General features: G+C 37.6%; 1 protein-coding gene across 1 annotated transcript in view; it reads left to right on the top strand.

Moving 5' to 3' along the window:
- The window catches only part of LOC139747411 (hemicentin-1-like), a 206042-nt gene that overhangs the window by 89699 nt on the left and 97387 nt on the right, over nucleotides 1–18956 (top strand). The window contains exons 45-57 of the mRNA XM_071659742.1: nucleotides 644–826; nucleotides 2589–2746; nucleotides 3694–3842; nucleotides 4051–4198; nucleotides 4356–4548; nucleotides 4854–5043; nucleotides 7047–7165; nucleotides 8017–8182; nucleotides 8657–8805; nucleotides 10751–10901; nucleotides 14225–14382; nucleotides 14964–15087; nucleotides 16371–16528. Coding sequence (XP_071515843.1) covers nucleotides 644–826; nucleotides 2589–2746; nucleotides 3694–3842; nucleotides 4051–4198; nucleotides 4356–4548; nucleotides 4854–5043; nucleotides 7047–7165; nucleotides 8017–8182; nucleotides 8657–8805; nucleotides 10751–10901; nucleotides 14225–14382; nucleotides 14964–15087; nucleotides 16371–16528 — 2046 coding nt within the window. The remainder of the gene's footprint in view (nucleotides 1–643; nucleotides 827–2588; nucleotides 2747–3693; nucleotides 3843–4050; nucleotides 4199–4355; nucleotides 4549–4853; nucleotides 5044–7046; nucleotides 7166–8016; nucleotides 8183–8656; nucleotides 8806–10750; nucleotides 10902–14224; nucleotides 14383–14963; nucleotides 15088–16370; nucleotides 16529–18956) is intronic.

Genomic DNA, 18956 nt, shown 5'->3' on the forward strand with positions numbered 1-18956 from the left:
AACTTGCCTCCCACACCATATATTCTTAATACCTTCCACAGAGCATCTCTATCAACTCTATCATATTTAGATAATATTCTTAATATAATATAGATCTTGCGTTCAGATGCCACTTTTTCATTTCATAAAGGATTCTTATTATAAATTTATATCTAATTGGCATATCAGGATGGACTCTGCAGCCAGTACTGCTGATAAGGGTTATACTTATTTTGTGTCTGAAGACATATGAATTCAAGCATACATACATACAGGCTTCTTTGTTATGATATAAGCTCCAGTCACATTGAGGACAGTCCTTAATTTGAAAGAAAAAGGTGTAGTTGAAAATTAGGTATGAAATAAAATGTTTGTTGGTTGTAGGAAAAGATAAAAAGTCACATGTATGAGATTAGTTTTAATCATATTCACCCATTAAATGATGAACAAAGTAATCTTAATTGATAGGTACATAGAATATACAGTAAGATTAGCAGTCATGACACAGCTGGTATAAGGTGGTTCTGAGCACCACTTCATTGATAGCCAGGAAAGTAGAACTTCCATGGGCAGTTTCATTCTACAACTTGCTGCCTTATATATTGAGTGTTTATGTATTAGGCGGTGTAAACATCTTACAATTTTTCCTTTTTGCTTGCTTCAGGATGGAGTGTTGCTGTCCTCTTTCACATCTGATGTGAACATTGACAATCAAGGTCGTCATTTGACCATCCCAAGAGCCCAGTCAGTGGACAGCGGGAACTACACCTGCCTAGCTGCTAATGCTGCTGGTACCACTAACTTAACCACACTTCTCACCATTATTACACCACCCTCATGGAACAGTGTATGTTCACTGTACAGAAAGGCCTTTTTTTTCAGGGTGTCAGTTTACTTCGTGAATGCAATTATGAGAGCAGTGCATGCTGAATTTTGCTCATCACTCCTCTTGGGCATTTTGGTACTAGAAAACTGGTTGTAACTTTCAAAACATTTGCTAGAGATGTATACAATCAAAATTCATATTATAGAAATAGTTATTTTTTCTGTGTGTATGATTACTACTTGTGTGTAATGGGGAGAGAATTTCACAACCAAGTTGCCCATTGTGTGTGTGTGTGTGTGTACCATATAACCTGTTAACTTAAGAGATCACAACAAATAGGGAAAGAGAGATATTTCATAAAACTAAAACTCTTTCCTACATTTTGTGGTTACACAATCGGTGAAAATTTTATATACCAGTGCATTGTATAAGGCAATGGATGGAAACATGGAGCCTGAAATTAGCAATAGGGTAGGAGTGGGAGCTAAGGTCCTTAGTGTATTATTATTTTGATAGTGATTTTTTTTTTTTTTACAGAAGTCATGATACACAATTTTCCTTCTTACTTCAAAATATATCAAAAAAGTTTATCCATCCTAAATGGTTTTTCAAACCTCCCACAACCTGGAAATGGTACCAGGGTCCCATAAGGGGCTGTTTTCAAATGGTAGATATATGTCATATAAAACTTCTGCATTTCTGCCAATCTTGCAACTGTGCACCCAACCTACCTGAAATCCATGAGATGTATGTACTCTGCTTGTCTAATGGTGGCCATTCTAAGTTGATTGATCTCGCTAGTTCAGAGTGAATCACTGCCATTGTACCACAGTACTTCACACTTAGATATACATCATATTCGTGGTCATTTTACACAGTTTATATAATTATTTCTTAAATTCTAAAACAGTACTCATTGTTATGATACAAAAAAGTGGTAAATGAGCACAGTGATGTTCTCTATTGAATTGATATGATTTTGTCTTAATATGATTTTCTCTTGATAGTGATATGAACATTTGTTTGATAGTTTAATACTAGGATGTAGGTTTTAGACTATACCATTGCCTTTTTTGTAGGTTGTATGAATGCAAGAAAATCATCACTTTGTACTGAAGGATTTATGAAAGGTATCAAATTCCCCTCCCATTTCCCTCTGGCTAGTGGTGAGAGCAGGGTACAAAGTAGAGTGTGATACCAAGGTCAAGACAAACAAAAAACAAGACCTTCATGTCCTCCCCTACCTCCCTTCTTATCTCAAAGAGTCAGTCATGCCAACCACAGCCCTTCCTCTCACTCACTCAGCATTCCATTAGGCCAACAACTTCCTGTATATTTTTGTTTTCAAACATATGTTGAAGTCATTGTTTAACACAATTGGGTATGATTCTCTTTCATCAGTAGTGAAACTGAGTTTGAAGATTACTGTTTTTATATTTTTAGACTACTCTTATGACATATCATTCGAACTAAAAGTAATAAGACTTTGTAAGTAAGCACAGTGTGGTAAAGGTGTCACTAGTTCATGCTTCTATGATTCATTGTGGTATGTAGAATTAGACTTTTTCTTATGTATCTTAACATCTTACTTTTTCCATGTTTCTTATATTTGTCCTCTGTCATCATTAACTCAACACGGTTCACTGTTTTTCATTTCCTTCAAACAAGTGTTCATACTGAGAAAGAACAAATGATAAGACATGGAGAAATAGAATTTACACTTGATAAAACTTGTCACATATCCACATATGTATTATTACATTATTTACAACAATATTTACAGGACTCAGAATATGAGAAGGATGTGTTAGGTGTGGATGAGCTTGACCTCAACCTGTTCTGTGATGTTACAGCAACCCCTATCCCCTCAGTCTTATGGCTTAAGGATGGACAGATGATCACCCCATCACCTGGCAAATCTCATCTGACTCATGGTGACAAGTAGGTGATGGCCATTATGATTTTGTAATGATTTTATTTTAAGGATTGGAATGGAGAAGATGCCATAGAAAAATCAGCAGGATATATTTAGATATGCTTCTATTTGCAAAATGTTCGCTAATCATGTCTGTTTCTGAGGATTTGGTTATACATTCGTATTTTGCTTAGTTTCACTGGTCTTCATGGTAATTTGTTTTGTAATGAAAAACTACAATTTTGGCAGATGCTTTGTTAGAATGCAAGAAGCGGAATTTGCAAGGTGAGTGTATGATAGAATGATTGAAGAAGTTATGCTTTGTTAGAATGCAAGAGGGGGAATTTACAAGGTGAGTGTATGATAGAATGATTAAAGAAGTTTGTGTGAGAGGAAGACTACCAGTGACATATGGATATAGAGTGTAAGAGTACTGGAGAGAGAGAAATGGAGGAAGAATACATGGAATAGCATAAGGGAAGCATTTAAGGAAAGGGATGAGTGGAGACTCTTTTGTCGTGGCCACCTCCTTGATGGGATTTTCTGGAGGGAATGAGTGTCAGAGATATGTGTAGTTTGCTTGTGATTCAGCTAGAGTTATACATGTCCATTCTACCCAGTGCTAATGTTTTATCATGGTAAAGCTAATGTAATTCATGTTGAGGTTGAAAGGACCAAATTGGAGGTGCTGTCATGTTATGATGGATTTAGAAGCAGAAGATCTGTTGTCCACATTGTTTTTCATGAGCTAGAAACTTTTAATTGGTCACAGAATGATTTGATAATCATTTTGCCTTTACAAGATGGTTTTGCCATTTGATTCTGCTGTCCAGTGTGGTATCTTGGCAAGAGGGTATTATACCTTCACCTTGCTAGCTATGTTTAGAAAGTCTCATCTTTAAATCAATATTATCTGATGTCTAATACCCTTAATATGTGGTCTTTATGACTCATATTGGCTTACTAATGGCAGACGACTGCACCTGATGTCATTGGATACCCATGATAGTGGCCACTACACATGTGTTGCTAGTAATGCTGCAGGCACTGCAGAATATGACTTTGATGTGACTGTGCTCGCACCACCAACCCTTACACACAAGCCACAGACAGAACACACAGGTATTTTGACTGCTAAAACCTAATGTTTTGTTCAGCATCATAGTGATTATCCAGTTATGAAGGTCAGTCATACATGTTATAGATATAAACTGTATTATCAATTGCTGCAGCCAAATTTGTGTTAGATATTGTGAATAGCATCAAATAGTTATATGTCATTAGCCTTTATATATAAACACTAGAATGAGTACAACCTTTCTTTTTGTAGTGCTGGTGAACCGTGCTGCATCCTTAGAATGTCCAGTGGATGGGACACCAAAGCCAAGTATTGAGTGGATAGTAGATGATCAACCTGTTAAATCCCCTGGGCAATTTATTAAATTTTCTGCAGCTAAAACCCAACTGCATCTACTCAGGTATGACCACATGGAGTCTTAAAAGTTTTTGGTTATCAATATTTTTCTTTCTGCCTTATTCCAGTGTTTTGACTGAATAAGAAATTGTGTACTCAGATACACATACAAACAATATGAAATACATGAAGATTCTGGTAATTTTTCTTGTTTTCCACAGAGTACTGAGCACAACCAAAGAGAGAATATCATGTATAGCAAGTAATGTTGTGGGTGACCTGATAACCAATTACACCTTGAATGTCTTGACCCCACCCTCCATCATAACTACACCAGCTACACTTCAGGCCAGGGTTAAGGAAGGAGATGTCCTTACCCTAACATGTATGGCACATGGCCAGCCAACTCCACAGGTGTGTTACTGATTTATATCAAGGATAACTGTATCTGTAGCCTGTTTGTAGAGTAGTTGTGCGCAGAAGATAATGTGATATAATGCAACACAGTAATATGGAATTTTTCTTGTTATTTCTCTATTGGATTTTTTTTTGTGTAGTTGTGATTTCTAAGAAAAAGAATTCTAGATCATGATTCTCCTGTTATAGGAGGACCAAGCATTGGAAAAGCAAGTGAGGTATTTACTCAGAAAGCCAGCTATTTTCAAGTGTTTTTAATTAACTAAGTTGTTATTATGTATTGATTAATTTGTGTTGATCAGGTAGCATGGGTAACCACTGGAGGCAAGGTGCTGAGTGAGAGCGAGATGTTTGCCTCGGGACTGGAGATGCAGGATGAAGGCCAGTCACTGGTCGTGTTGGATGCTAATGGGGAGCATGAGGGACGTTACACTTGCATTGCTTCCAACTCTGCTGGGTCTGCTGAGGAATCCTTCTTTGTTCAAGTCCTATGTAAGTTTTTCTTGTTTCTAATCTGTCAGTTTGTAGTATTCATGATGGTCACATGCTTTAAAAGGGATATGTGAAATACCCAAGTGTAATAGAAAGATGGCTAGATATTGTGAAAATCTCTTGAGTAAATAAGTGCATGATACCTTGCATGAATTATGCCCCTGTCAGTTTTTCGCTCAGCTATACAGCTTCAGTCTGTGGAGGTGTTTTCAGTCACCATGATCCTAGCTCCATCCTACTGTTAGTGCAGTTTTGTGATACAAAGGAATTCCACTGGTTGATAATCTGTAAGCATCCCTGTGGGGAAATTCTTTATGAAAGAAAGGCAGGACTTAGGCTTTTGTTAATGCTGTTGCTTGTCTCAGATCCAGTTAATTCTTTATCTATTGCTAGATTCAGTTGGATATTTAGCAGTGTCTCCTTAATATCATTCTCTTCTAGTGAGAGTATCTAGTCAGATTTTGACATTACTACCTTACATTCAGCAGCTTAAAGGTCATGCATCTCTAACGTAGCTACTCAGACCAATGATATTTTGGAACTAATGTTTTGCATCGTATTATTGAGATTACTCTGAATATTTCATTTTTAAATGCTGTACTTTATTTATACGTTACCTTATCTTACAGTGTTACTGTTCAGTGCTACATTTACTCAGTGTTACTGTCCAGTGCTTTATTTGCATTGTGTTACTATTCACAATTACATTTACTCATTGTTGCCATTATCTAGTGTTACATTTAATTAGTGTCACAATACTCAGTGCCATACCTGATTTAGTGTAATAGCCAGTGTTACTGATTTTCTGCACTGTAATTTATTCATAAGAGATTTTGACTCATTTTCTATCAAGCCTTGTTTTATGGTTGAGGCTGGAGTCCCAAATCAGGGAAGGGAGGGGTGTTAAACCTTTCAAATCAACAATGGGACCAATAGAAATGTGCTGTTCAAGGGAATGCAGGGTAGGTCCTCTAAACATATCTAGTGTGTTAATTACCTATATCTTAGGTTTTCAAATTTTAGTTAATATGAATAATGTGTAGGAATTTAAAGATTTTAAGACTGTCTTTGAATTCAGGATAGAAATTGGTATTAGTGAAACTTATTCATTTGGTGAAATCTGCTGATAAATTTTTCCAAATTTTTGGTGAAATTTGAAGGCAAATGTTTGGCAACCCTCAGTTGCTTTTTTCTTGCTTGGATGGGAAGTTTGAGTAAATTCTGTGAATCAAAAACTGACCTCCCAAAATAGATTGCCGTGTTTCAAACACTTCATGAGGCAAAGTTAGGTTTTGACTCAGTCTCTGTCTGTGAGTTTATTTCTTTTTTCTTTTCTTTTATTGTATATATGTGTATGTATCTTTAGATTGATTTATGCACTGCCCATAAATATGCATACATAGACTTGTGTGTCCAATCTTGGCAGCCAAGATATTTATCGTTCATTGTATTAATTATGGCAACTCGAGTTGACTGCTACCATATCTTGGCTGGGATCTCACTGGCCCATGTTGATGCAATAGTCTCTCACCTTCAAGTGTCAGTTTAGTATGCAGATCATAGTTGTAGCAGACTTTACTTTATTTTTAACCCCTTGTGTCACACCTGAAATGCTATGAAGTGTTTATTTGATATCATTTTATTGGTTGGATTATGTTTGCAACTTTTATTGAATTGTAGGAACTGATATGATGAACTAAGGCATTTTCTATGATTATTTCAGTTTACTGTATTGTATCTCTGTGCAAAGATCATCATATTATATGTCTATTATCACAAAAAAATGTATTATAGGTCCTTAGTTATTACCTGCTTGTATATAAAGAGGAGTTCTGTCTTATGTTTCACAGCTTGCTTTTTTTCAGTCTTGAAACCGTGTAAGTAGAATTTCCTTAGTCCATAATCAAGTTGTTCCAGCTATCTTCCATTCTCATGATGGAGAGAGATAATCTGAATTCTTTTTTTTTTTTTAGCTAAATACACAACTATTGTCTGATCCTCAGTGCCTCCTGTGATTGAGTTGCCAGAGCAAGGAACAACACTAGAAGTGGTACAGAGCTCAGCTGTTACCCTTTACTGTTTAGTAGATGCTCGCCCTCTTGCAACCACCTCCTGGTTTAAGGTTAGTGCATGTTTGGAGGCATCATTAGGCAGTGTCATGATTATGTCATAGTAATGTACATACCATGAGTGAATCAGGAATTAGTGTTTTTATCATAAACATATCTGGTGGTTGTGCTGTCTTGATTCTGTCTGATGTTAATGTTGTGTTATGAAAGCATCAGATGTTGTCAAAGAATTTCTCATTCCCTGCTGCTGGAAGTAGTGCAGCCTTGGGCTGCAGGATCCTTTAGAAAGGTCATGCGTAACACCAGGACTTTCATAGAAACTGGTATTAGGATGATTATAAATAGATAAATTGATAGATGATAGATAGATACATAGGTAATCAGAATGTTAGGCATTGTCCAAATTGTGCAACCTAGTTGCCCAACCTAACATAATCTAGTTGTGGTCAGATCATGAGCCTAATCCTGTCTGTTTGTAGCATGAGTATCAGTTAAATGAAAATACCAATGCTATGCCTTTTTAAACAAGAAAACTGAAATCAGCACATGAAAGTAAGCCCTTAAATGATGGTGAGTTTTGTGTGAAAACTTTTTGAATATATGTGTAGAGTTGTTATAAGTAATTGCTGCTTATGTTGATGTACTATTGAATATATTGTGAGTACTCACTTAACTCATATTTAGTTAACTACCAAAGGTCATTCTTGGATGACCATCACCAATTTGTGGCAGCTGCTGTACATTAGAAAGTAAAGGAAATTTTGATTCAGAGGTCTTTTATTAAAAATCTCTGGTGAATTTTTCCTTGTGATGGTGTCAAAACATTTGAAGTGACATTTTAATGTTAGGTGTAGAGTTTTAACTTAAATAAGCTATGTTGTCTAATTTGTTTGATATCAATCAGAATGGGAAGCCACTGGAAGTTGGACAGGATCCCTTTCTGCACATGACAGGTGGTGGTGAGCGCCTTAGTTTCTTGAGGGTTCTCCCACATCATGAGGCCAACTATACTTGTGTTGCCACTAATATTGCTGGGGAAGATTCCATCACCTACAAAGTACATGTCATGGGTAAGACTTTCATTAAACCTAATTCTAAGTGATAAGAGAAATCTTGCAAGGAAAAATTGATTGTAAGTATATCTAGTTACACTTTTTATTTTATATTGCTAATTGAGCAATGATAAAGCATGAAAGTGAAAAATATGATGATGGTGGGAGTCCTTTTATGAATTGATTTGCATATTAGGAGGATATAATGTGCAAAATCTCTATTGATCAGATTAAAGTTCTTCCCTGACTCCAGTGATTTACTTTCCAGTGCAGATGCAAGCACATATTGTACTAAGTTTATAATACAGAACAAGATCACACTTATGTGATTGTGCTTCATGTCTGCAATGGGCAATGGAATTTTTAAAAGATTAGTTGAGTATAAAAGACTTTTTTGCATCCAGTGATTAATAGGAAGTATTTATTTATATAGGTTTTTCCTTTTTCATTAGAAGTCTTTATTGCTTTGAATATTATGTACTTGTCTTCCAGTTCCTCCTGTCATTATTGAGGATTTAGAGAATGTCGTTGATGGGGGCATTGATGGGGAGACCATAGGCGTGGTTGATGGTGAGATAAACTTGGAATGTTACACGCTTGGAACACCTACTCCGTCACTCACATGGATCAAGGATGAACAAGTAAGTGAAAAAATAATTCCATTCATGCAATCTTGTATGCATGCACAGACATGGGCAAATGAGGAAGGGATGGCAGGTATGATCAAGACAAGAAATATTAGTTCTTTGAGTTGCATATTATTCTAGTAGATGCAGTGTTGCATATAAATATGGTTAAATATATAGGTGCATTTCAAGGTCATTCTTTAAAAAAAGCAGGTTTGCCATCAAAAGATGAAATTACTAATTTGAACTTTTATTTTTATATGTTACCTGTTGATGTTGATGATTTTTGTACTGCAGTATGACATGGACCTTTACCTGTAGGCAGCCCATTCATTGTATCACAAACATAAAAGAAAAGGGGTTTCTGTGTCTGGCATTTAGATTTCTTGTTTTTTATTTGATGTTAAAAAAAGGTTTTTGCATAAAAGTTAGATAAATTGTTTAAAAGATCTATTTATGTAGCTGTTACTAGGGGTTAATACAAATGTACAAGCCAGATTTTATCTTGATAAATGCTTTCTGGTATGTATTTCATAAATGTAGTTAATTTATATATGATTTAGGTGAATTTCACTTAAAATATGGGTTAGGTCATATTATGTTTGGCCAGTTTCAATTAGGTTAAATTTGTTGTGAGTTATTGTTAGATGAAAAAAGGACACACTCCTACTACAGACCCACCCATACATAGGTGTTACCTGACTCTTCCTGCTTGAGGATACACAGCAAGTAGAGAGTCACCTTTGGCAAGGCTGTAACATTGGAAGTACAGTTTCATCAGAGATCTTCTCATTCCACAGGAGTCCATCATTTCCCTGCTGCTTAATTATTCCAGCTGTGGGGCAACAGGAACTCCTGGAAAAGTGGTTTTGGAGCAACTCCAGGACTATTTTAAGAAACATTCTGAGACAGTTCTATAAAAACTGATCAATATACAATCCTGTCAGAAAATTTCTTTCTCCAAAAGAGTGTATAATTTCCCTGGTACTTGAAGTTGCACTGCCTTGGAGCTGCAGGCACCCTTGGAAAAGGAAGGGGTAAAGAGTACAATGCTTGAAGTAGATCTTTATAGATGATATTTTTTGCAAACAATAAGTTTTACATCTGCTCCTGATTTTCTGCAGCATGGAAGAGGTTTTTTTCTTCAAATTGGGTTAGAGTAGATTATGGAGTCCCACAATGTTTGATATTAGTGCGACTACTATTTGTAGCTTATTTTAATTACTTACCAACAGGATTGAAATCACATGGATGTGTTTTTCGATGAAATGTGGAATTATGAGAGGGGTGAGAAGTCACCAGGGTTGTAGAACCTCTAGATATTTTGACATGCCCCAGCCTTGTTTATTCATTTTACTGATAAAGTGAAAGATCTCTGTATGACTACTATTTTGTAGGATGTAATTTTCAAAAATCAGCTTGGTCATAGAGTACCATGCCTATACCTAATTGGTAGTTGCCACTACAATGGTTCACATTGTATGAGCTGATTTTTATTTGTGGATTTTTCTAAATCTTATAGTTACAGCCTCTTTTTTGTAAGATATCAATAGTTAGTCCTTTTATAGCAAAGGAGTGAAACCAGAAAATAGACATACCTTAACAAATGAAAAAAGGTGAGAAAAGTTTTCAGAACATTTTTTTTAGGCCTAGAAATGTTTTAACACTGTCTGTGTTTCTTTACAGCATTTATTGTTGTCTAAAATAGTTCTTATGATAGATAGCTACAGAAACATAGTACTTTAAAACGTTGGTATGGTGTAAAAAGATTTTGACAAGAAGATGAATCAAAAGGAAAAAGTACAGTAAAAAAGATGAATCATAAGGTTGGTTACAGATGGAAAAGTTTCACTTTATTATAAGAGCATTTTTGAAATTAGGCAAGTGATATACTTAATCTTATATACTTTTATGTGAGATTGACTAGATATATAGTTACATCTGGTGGTTTGACTTGCAGGAAATAGTGTTTAATGATCGAATGGCTATTCTGGAAGATGGGCAGGTGCTGAGGCTTCAGAAGTCTCAGACAAATGATTCCGGACGTTACACATGTACTGCCACCTCCCCTGCAGGAGTAGCTTCGAAAGACTTCTTGGTGGTTATTCATAGTTAGTATTATTTAAAAACCACATTCACATGCCATTCCTGAAACGTGAGGCTATTCTTTATTATTGGTTACATATTTGGTATAGGCAATTCCCCATTTGTTTAGTATAGGGAGAGAGTTTTAAATTTTTGGGACCATAATTTTTTGTCATCAAGAAGCTTTTGAAAAATTTTTATCATCAAGTAGATTTTCAAACGATGTTGTGTTGTAAGGATTCACACAGCTTCATCACAATAGGTTCTAATCATACTCCTGTAGTTGCTCCGTGACCTTTTCCATATCTTTTATCATATCTTAAATCTACAGTTTCATTGCCATACACTTATCCCAAGCAATTTGTATTCTGTTAAGTCTTCTATCCAGTGCTCCACATGCTTTCATGATTGCCTTGTCTGTGAATCAAGCAAGGGTAATTTGTAAATAACATTGAACACTTCATGACAATAGAGTAAGCTGTAGTGAAAATTCTACAAAGCCTGGGGAAGACAGAAAGAAGTTTGAAAGTGAGAATGAAACTAGAGACTAGAAAAGGGAACAATTATAAAACAGTATGAAGACATGATAGATTATCAAGTCATTTTCAAGAATCTTGAAAAGAGCTTCCCTGTTTTAGTATTATCTGTGTGAAACAAATGTGAATGACTTAATTTTAATCGGTCACATGAAGGAATACTTTTTTTTTTTTTTTTTTTTTTATACTTTGTCGCTGTCTCCCGCGTTTGCGAGGTAGCGCAAGGAAACAGACGAAAGAAATGGCCCAACCCCCCCCATACACATGTACATACACACGTCCACACACGCAAATATACATACCTACACAGCCTTCCATGGTTTACCCCAGACGCTTCACATGCCTTGATTCAATCCACTGACAGCACGTCAACCCCTGTATACCACATCGCTCCAATTCACTCTATTCCTTGCCCTCCTTTCACCCTCCTGCATGTTCAGGCCCCGATCACACAAAATCCTTTTCACTCCATCTTTCCACCTCCAATTTGGTCTCCCTCTTCTCCTCGTTCCCTCCACCTCCGACACATATATCCTCTTGGTCAATCTTTCCTCACTCATTCTCTCCATGTGCCCAAACCATTTCAAAACACCCTCTTCTGCTCTCTCAACCACGCTCTTTTTATTTCCACACATCTCTCTTACCCTTACGTTGCTTACTCGATCAAACCACCTCACACCACACATTGTCCTCAAACATCTCATTTCCAGCACATCCATCCTCCTGCGCACAACTCTATCCATAGCCCACGCCTCGCAACCATACAACATTGTTGGAACTACTATTCCTTCAAACATACCCATTTTTGCTTTCCGGGATAATGTTCTCGACTTCCACACATTTTTCAAGGCTCCCAAAATTTTCGCCCCCTCCCCCACCCTATGATCCACTTCCGCTTCCATGGTTCCATCCGCTGACAGATCCACTCCCAGATATCTAAAACACTTCACTTCCTCCAGCCTCTCACCATTCAAACTCACCTCCCAATTGACTTGACCCTCAACCCTACTGTACCTAATAACCTTGCTCTTATTGACATTTACTCTTAACTTTCTTCTTCCACACACTTTACCAAACTCCGTCACCAGCTTCTGCAGTTTCTCACATGAATCCGCCACCAGCGCTGTATCATCAGCGAACAACAACTGACTCACTTCCCAAGCTCTCTCATCCCCAACAGACTTCATACTTGCCCCTCTTTCCAAAACTCTTGCATTTACCTCCCTAACAACCCCATCCATAAACAAATTAAACAACCATGGAGACATCACACACCCCTGCCGCAAACCTACATTCACTGAGAACCAATCACTTTCCTCTCTTCCTACACGTACACATGCCTTACATCCTCGATAAAAACTTTTCACTGCTTCTAACAACTTGCCTCCCACACCATATATTCTTAATACCTTCCACAGAGCATCTCTATCAACTCTATCATATGCCTTCTCCAGATCCATAAATGCTACATACAAATCCATTTGCTTTTCTAAGTATTTCTCACATACATTCTTCAAAGCAAACACCTGATCCACACATCCTCTACCACTTCTGAAACCACACTGCTCTTCCCCAATCTGATGCTCTGTACATGCCTTCACCCTCTCAATCAATACCCTCCCATATAATTTACCAGGAATACTCAACAAACTTATACCTCTGTAATTTGAGCACTCACTCTTATCCCCTTTGCCTTTGTACAACGGCACTATGCAAGCATTCCGCCAATCCTCAGGCACCTCACCATGAGTCATACATACATTAAATAACCTTACCAACCAGTCAACAATACAGTCACCCCCTTTTTTAATAAATTCCACTGCAATACCATCCAAACCTGCTGCCTTGCCGGCTTTCATCTTCCGCAAAGCTTTTACTACCTCTTCTCTGTTTACCAAATCATTTTCCCTAACCCTCTCACTTTGCACACCACCTCGACCCAAACACCCTATATCTGCCACTCTGTCATCAGACACATTCAACAAACCTTCAAAATACTCATTCCATCTCCTTCTCACATCACCACTACTTGTTATCACCTCCCCATTTACGCCCTTTACTGAAGTTCCCATTTGCTCCCTTGTCTTACGCACCCTATTTACCTCCTTCCAGAACATCTTTTTATTCTCCCTAAAATTTACTGATAGTCTCTCACCCCAACTCTCATTTGCCCTTTTTTTCACCTCTTGCACCTTTCTCTTGACCTCCTGTCTCTTTCTTTTATACTTCTCCCACTCAATTGCATTTTTTCCCTGCAAAAATCGTCCAAATGCCTCTCTCTTCTCTTTCACTAATACTCTTACTTCTTCATCCCACCACTCACTACCCTTTCTAAACAGCCCACCTCCCACTCTTCTCATGCCACAAGCATCTTTTGCGCAATCCATCACTGATTCCCTAAATACATCCCATTCCTCCCCCACTCCCCTTACTTCCATTGTTCTCACCTTTTTCCATTCTGTACACAGTCTCTCCTGATACTTCTTCACACAGGTCTCCTTCCCAAGCTCACTTACTCTCACCACCTTCTTCACCCCAACATTCATGAAGGAATACATGCATACTTTATACTTTCTAATGATCAGACTTAATTTTTATCCATAATGATTCTAAGCCATTAAGTTCTGCAGTGAGATGACATGTTTTAGTATTAGCTGTGTGAAACAAATGTGAATGGTTGAATTTTAGTCTGTCACACGAAGGAATACATACATACTTTATACTTTCTAATGAGCAGACTCAATTTTTATCCATAATGATTCTAAACCATTAAGTTCTGCGGTGAGATGACATGTTTTGAAATGTACCCTTAGGTCCACCTCGAATTGTACCTCCACAAGAAAAGAATTTAGATGTAGTTCTGCATCAGCCACTTGTATTGACATGCCAGGCAGAGAGTTCATTGACACCTGCAGTATCATGGGTCAGACATGGCCGACCCATCACACCATTTACTAGTCCCAACTTTCAGGTGAGTACACTTGGCTATTCATGTGATTTGTGCATAAGTGGAGGGAGTTTACATTCATAGACCTCCTTCTGTAAATATGTCGTTTTAGTCTTACAACTTCATGAACTTTTTCATGCTTTTTGCATTCCGTTTCTTTACTTCTTTTTGTTTACTACCCTTCTATCTTTTCTAACTATTGATCAGTTTCTTGTTATGTCCTCTACTTGGTCAGTTCCTTTCGAGTCCCTTTTGATCATAAAGAACTGCTTAGCATCGACTGTGTCAGTTCAGTTTAGGAGCTTCAGAGTTGTAATTATGTCTTACTTTATCCACTTTTCTAACTTGAAAGACTTTATGGTTTAGCTCCCTTTCCCCAGATATAATCTGTTTTTCTCATGAAGTTGTTGTGAGCCACTGTTTAATTGTTAGACCGAAGTTGTAAGTACAGTTGAGACCAAGTTTATCTAGGAAATCGAATCACATGTAAATCTTTCTCCCGTATGCACAAATAAGTGATAAGATGTTTTGTGGTATCTTTTATATGGTGCTGTATTGTACTGTGGTAGCATATGTCCAAGTATACTATCTTATGTGCTCTTCAGGTTAGATATGATGGACGTGAGCTGCATTTGCGCCGTGTCCGTGAGAGTGATGGTGGTCCCTTTACTTGTATTGTGGTCAGTGCTGCTGGACAAGAAACCCTCACTTACACCCTCACAGTCCAAGGTGTGTAAGGAATGAAGAGTTTTTTCTTATGTTAATTATATATCAATAATGGAATTTGTTGAACAGTGCCAATATAACTATGCCTTCTTTAGCATTACTACTATTGATGCCTGTTGGGTTACAAAAATTTTGAATTAATTTGATTTTTTAATTAATCATGTATTTATTAGAGGATGATGAGATAAAGAGAGGAGGAAGTAGGGAGAGAGGAGGAAAGATGGAAAGAAAAAAGCATTTTGAGCACATGCAATGAGAATAGTTGCAAAGAGATGCGAGGATCTCTGTTCTATGAAGTTTGGATAATTTATTTACAAATAATCATCAGTTCTCTTCTCAAATGATTCTCTTGTTCAATACATTTTTCCCTTTACCTTCAGTTTGTGGTCCATTATAGATTATCATATGCCTTTCTCTTCTTTTTTTTGGCAATACAGTTTCAGTTCTTCCGTCCTTTCTTGGTAGTTCGTATGTACCATCCTCTTGAATTTGCTTATGGAACATTTCTGAATTATCTCTAATTTGTTTATTTGTTTCTGTGGTGACCATAGAGAGAAACAAGAGTTTTGCAGTGTTGGTGCTTCAGAAATTGGAGAACAAAATATTTGAAAAATTTATCAAAAATATTGTAGTAGAAGGAAAACTAAAACATCCAATTAAAAGTGGAAAAAATGGAGTATAAGGTGAAAACTGGTTTTAAAAGAGTGAGATGCTTGGAATTAAATTACTAATAATTGGTAATGACTTTGTATGTAATGAAGGATGAGAAAATCTAATGTGATCTTGAGTGTACCATGCATTGCACTTGGTATATCATGATTGAAATTATATTGAACTGATATACTGTTCTTGAAAGGGATGATCAAAAGTTACCGTGAGTCGTTGTAGGAATGAGCCATACCTTTGAGAGGGTGGTCTAGCACTGTAAGTATGCTGTAAGGATACATGATAATATAGGCAGTTCACTATGACATACTTTAGAATTCAGACAAGCAGTTCATATTTTAAAAGCAGCCTTTATGAAAGCAGATTAAACTAAAATTGTAATTGATAAGATTAAAATCCCGGAATCATTTAATTAGATTTTGACTTTGTTGTAAAATATAACTATGCAGTATTTAATTTTGTCTTAAGTTTATGGTAAATCAAATATTTGAAAGAAAATTATTGAAAATACATGGTATTATATGGAAGACAACATTACAGATGAATAAAGTGTTTTTTACTTTGTACCTAAAGGTATGGAAATAGATGCGGTAATATAATATAACTGTGTGTTTTTCCAGTACCAGCCATGATAGAGCGAGCTAATGTACAACAGCATGTGGTTGGTGTGGAAGGCCAGGCTGTTGATCTGGTGTGTGAGGCATCTGGTAGCCCAACACCCACCATCTCGTGGACACATGGCACCACTCTCATCACGCCAAACCATACACAGTATCAGGTTGTGTTATGTGTCCTTGTATTACCTTCGACTCATATACTTTCCCCTTTTTCATGTTTCTTTCATATGTAAGCTGTTTCCACATGCTCTTATATATATCAGGGTTACTGTTTTTCATTTCAGTTATATTTGTTACAGTATTTCACAGTTTGTCATTTACACTTTTCATTCACTTTCTTTTGTTATTCTTTTTTTCTTCTTCTTCTTCTTCCTCAACAGTCCCTTGTCAGATTTGTTTTATCTTCATTAAATGCTGCTCATTGTGATTTCTGCTAGTTCATGAATCTCATCTGTATTTTTTTCTCTTTTCATTCTGTCACGTTGTACCTGTCTGCTTCTTTGTCTGTTTCCTGGTGCTACCTCGCTGACGCAGGGGGTAGCAGTGCTGTTTCCTGTGGGGCAGGATGGTGAAGAAAAAACATCTAGTTACCCATGCCAACCCCCGCCACGCAACCCTGCTTAACCACATGGCATCCCTCCACTCTCCCTTTAACAGTCACTGTCAGTTAGGCCAGTGTGTTGTCTGTTATGGCAGACTTCAGATGGCATTGTTGTGGTGTTAGTATTTAAAAAACTTTATGAATTATTGGCTTCTGATGAGGTGGGTTGTTTTTGTGAAACATGTTGTGTCACAGGTATACAAAAATTACGTTAGATAAAATCACATGAACTACTGAAGTACGATTTCACTTATATATATTTTTTTTTTTTTTTTTTTTTTCATACTATTCGCCATTTCCCACGATAGCGAGGTAGCGTTAAGAACAGAGGACTGGGCCTTTGAGGGAATATCCTCACCTGGCCCCCTTCTCTGTTCCTTCTTTTGGAAAATTAAAAAAAAACGAGAGGGGAGGATTTCCAGCCCCCCGCTCCCTTCCCTTTTAGTCGCCTTCTACGACACGCAGGGAATACGTGGGAAGTATTCTTTTTCCCCTATATATATATATATATATATATATATATATTTTTTTTTTGCTTTGTCGCTGTCTCCCGCATTTGCGAGGTAGCGCAAGGAAACAGACGAAAGAAATGGCCCAACCCACCCCCATACACATGTATATACATACGTCCACACACGCAAATATACATACCTACACAGCTTTCCATGGTTTACCCCAGACGCTTCACATGCCCTGATTCAACCCACTGACAGCACGTCAACCCCGGTATACCACATCGATCCAATTCACTCTATTCCTTGCCCTCCTTTCACCCTCCTGCATGTTCAGGCCCCGATCACACAAAATCTTTTTCACTCCATCTTTCCACCTCCAATTTAGTCTCCCACTTCTCCTCGTTCCCTCCACCTCCGACACATATATCCTCTTGGTCAATCTTTCCTCACTCATTCTCTCCATGTGCCCAAACCATTTCAAAACACCCTCTTCTGCTCTCTCAACCACGCTCTTTTTATTTCCACACATCTCTCTCACCCTTACGTTACTTACTTGATCAAACCACCTCACACCACACATTGTCCTCAAACATCTCATTTCCAGCACATCCATCCTCCTGCGCACAACTCTATCCATAGCCCATGCCTCGCAACCATACAACATTGTTGGAACCACTATTCCTTCAAACATACCCATTTTTGCTCTCCGAGATAATGTTCTCGACTTCCACACGTTCTTCAAGGCTCCCAGAATTTTTGCCCCCTCCCCCACCCTATGATCCACTTCCGCTTCCATGATTCCATCCGCTGCCAGATCCACTCCCAGATATCTAAAACACTTTACTTCCTTCAGTTTTTCTCCATTCAAACTTACCTCCCAATTGACTTGACCCCCAACCCTACTGTACCTAATAACCTTGCTCTTATTCACATTTACTCTTAACTTTCTTCTTTCACACGCTTTACCAAACTCAGTCACCAGCTTCTGCAGTTTCTCACATGAATCAGCCACCAGCACTGTATCATCAGCGAACAACAACTGACTCACTTCCCAAGCTCTCTCATCCCCAACAGACTTCATACTTGCCCCTGTTTCCAAAACTCTTGTATATATATATATTATCCGTAGGGGTAGGGGAGAAAGAATACTTCCCATGTATTCCCTGTGTTGTAGAAGGCGACTAAAAGGGGAGGGAGTGGGGGGCTGGAAATCTTCCCCCCTCCTGTCTGTTTCCTGGCGCTACCTCGCTAACGTGGGAAGCAGCGATCAAGTATAATATATTAATAAATAAATATGGTTTCCAGGAATTACAAGAATCTATGTATTGCTAGACCCGTCATCACTGCATAGTAAATACCGCTCACTTTTATCTACACTTAGCAGTCCACTGTAACTATGATACCCCTCCAGTGCCATGGACAAGGGTAACTGAAGAACTCATGCATAACTGTTGTGTAGGGAGTCCTTAGGCATTTCTAGATTCTGCCATAGATCAACTGAAATTCAAGTGCTGGAGTTGAGAGAATAATTTG

This window comes from Panulirus ornatus, chromosome 68, assembly GCF_036320965.1.
Source record: "Panulirus ornatus isolate Po-2019 chromosome 68, ASM3632096v1, whole genome shotgun sequence".
NCBI lineage: Eukaryota > Metazoa > Arthropoda > Malacostraca > Decapoda > Palinuridae > Panulirus > Panulirus ornatus.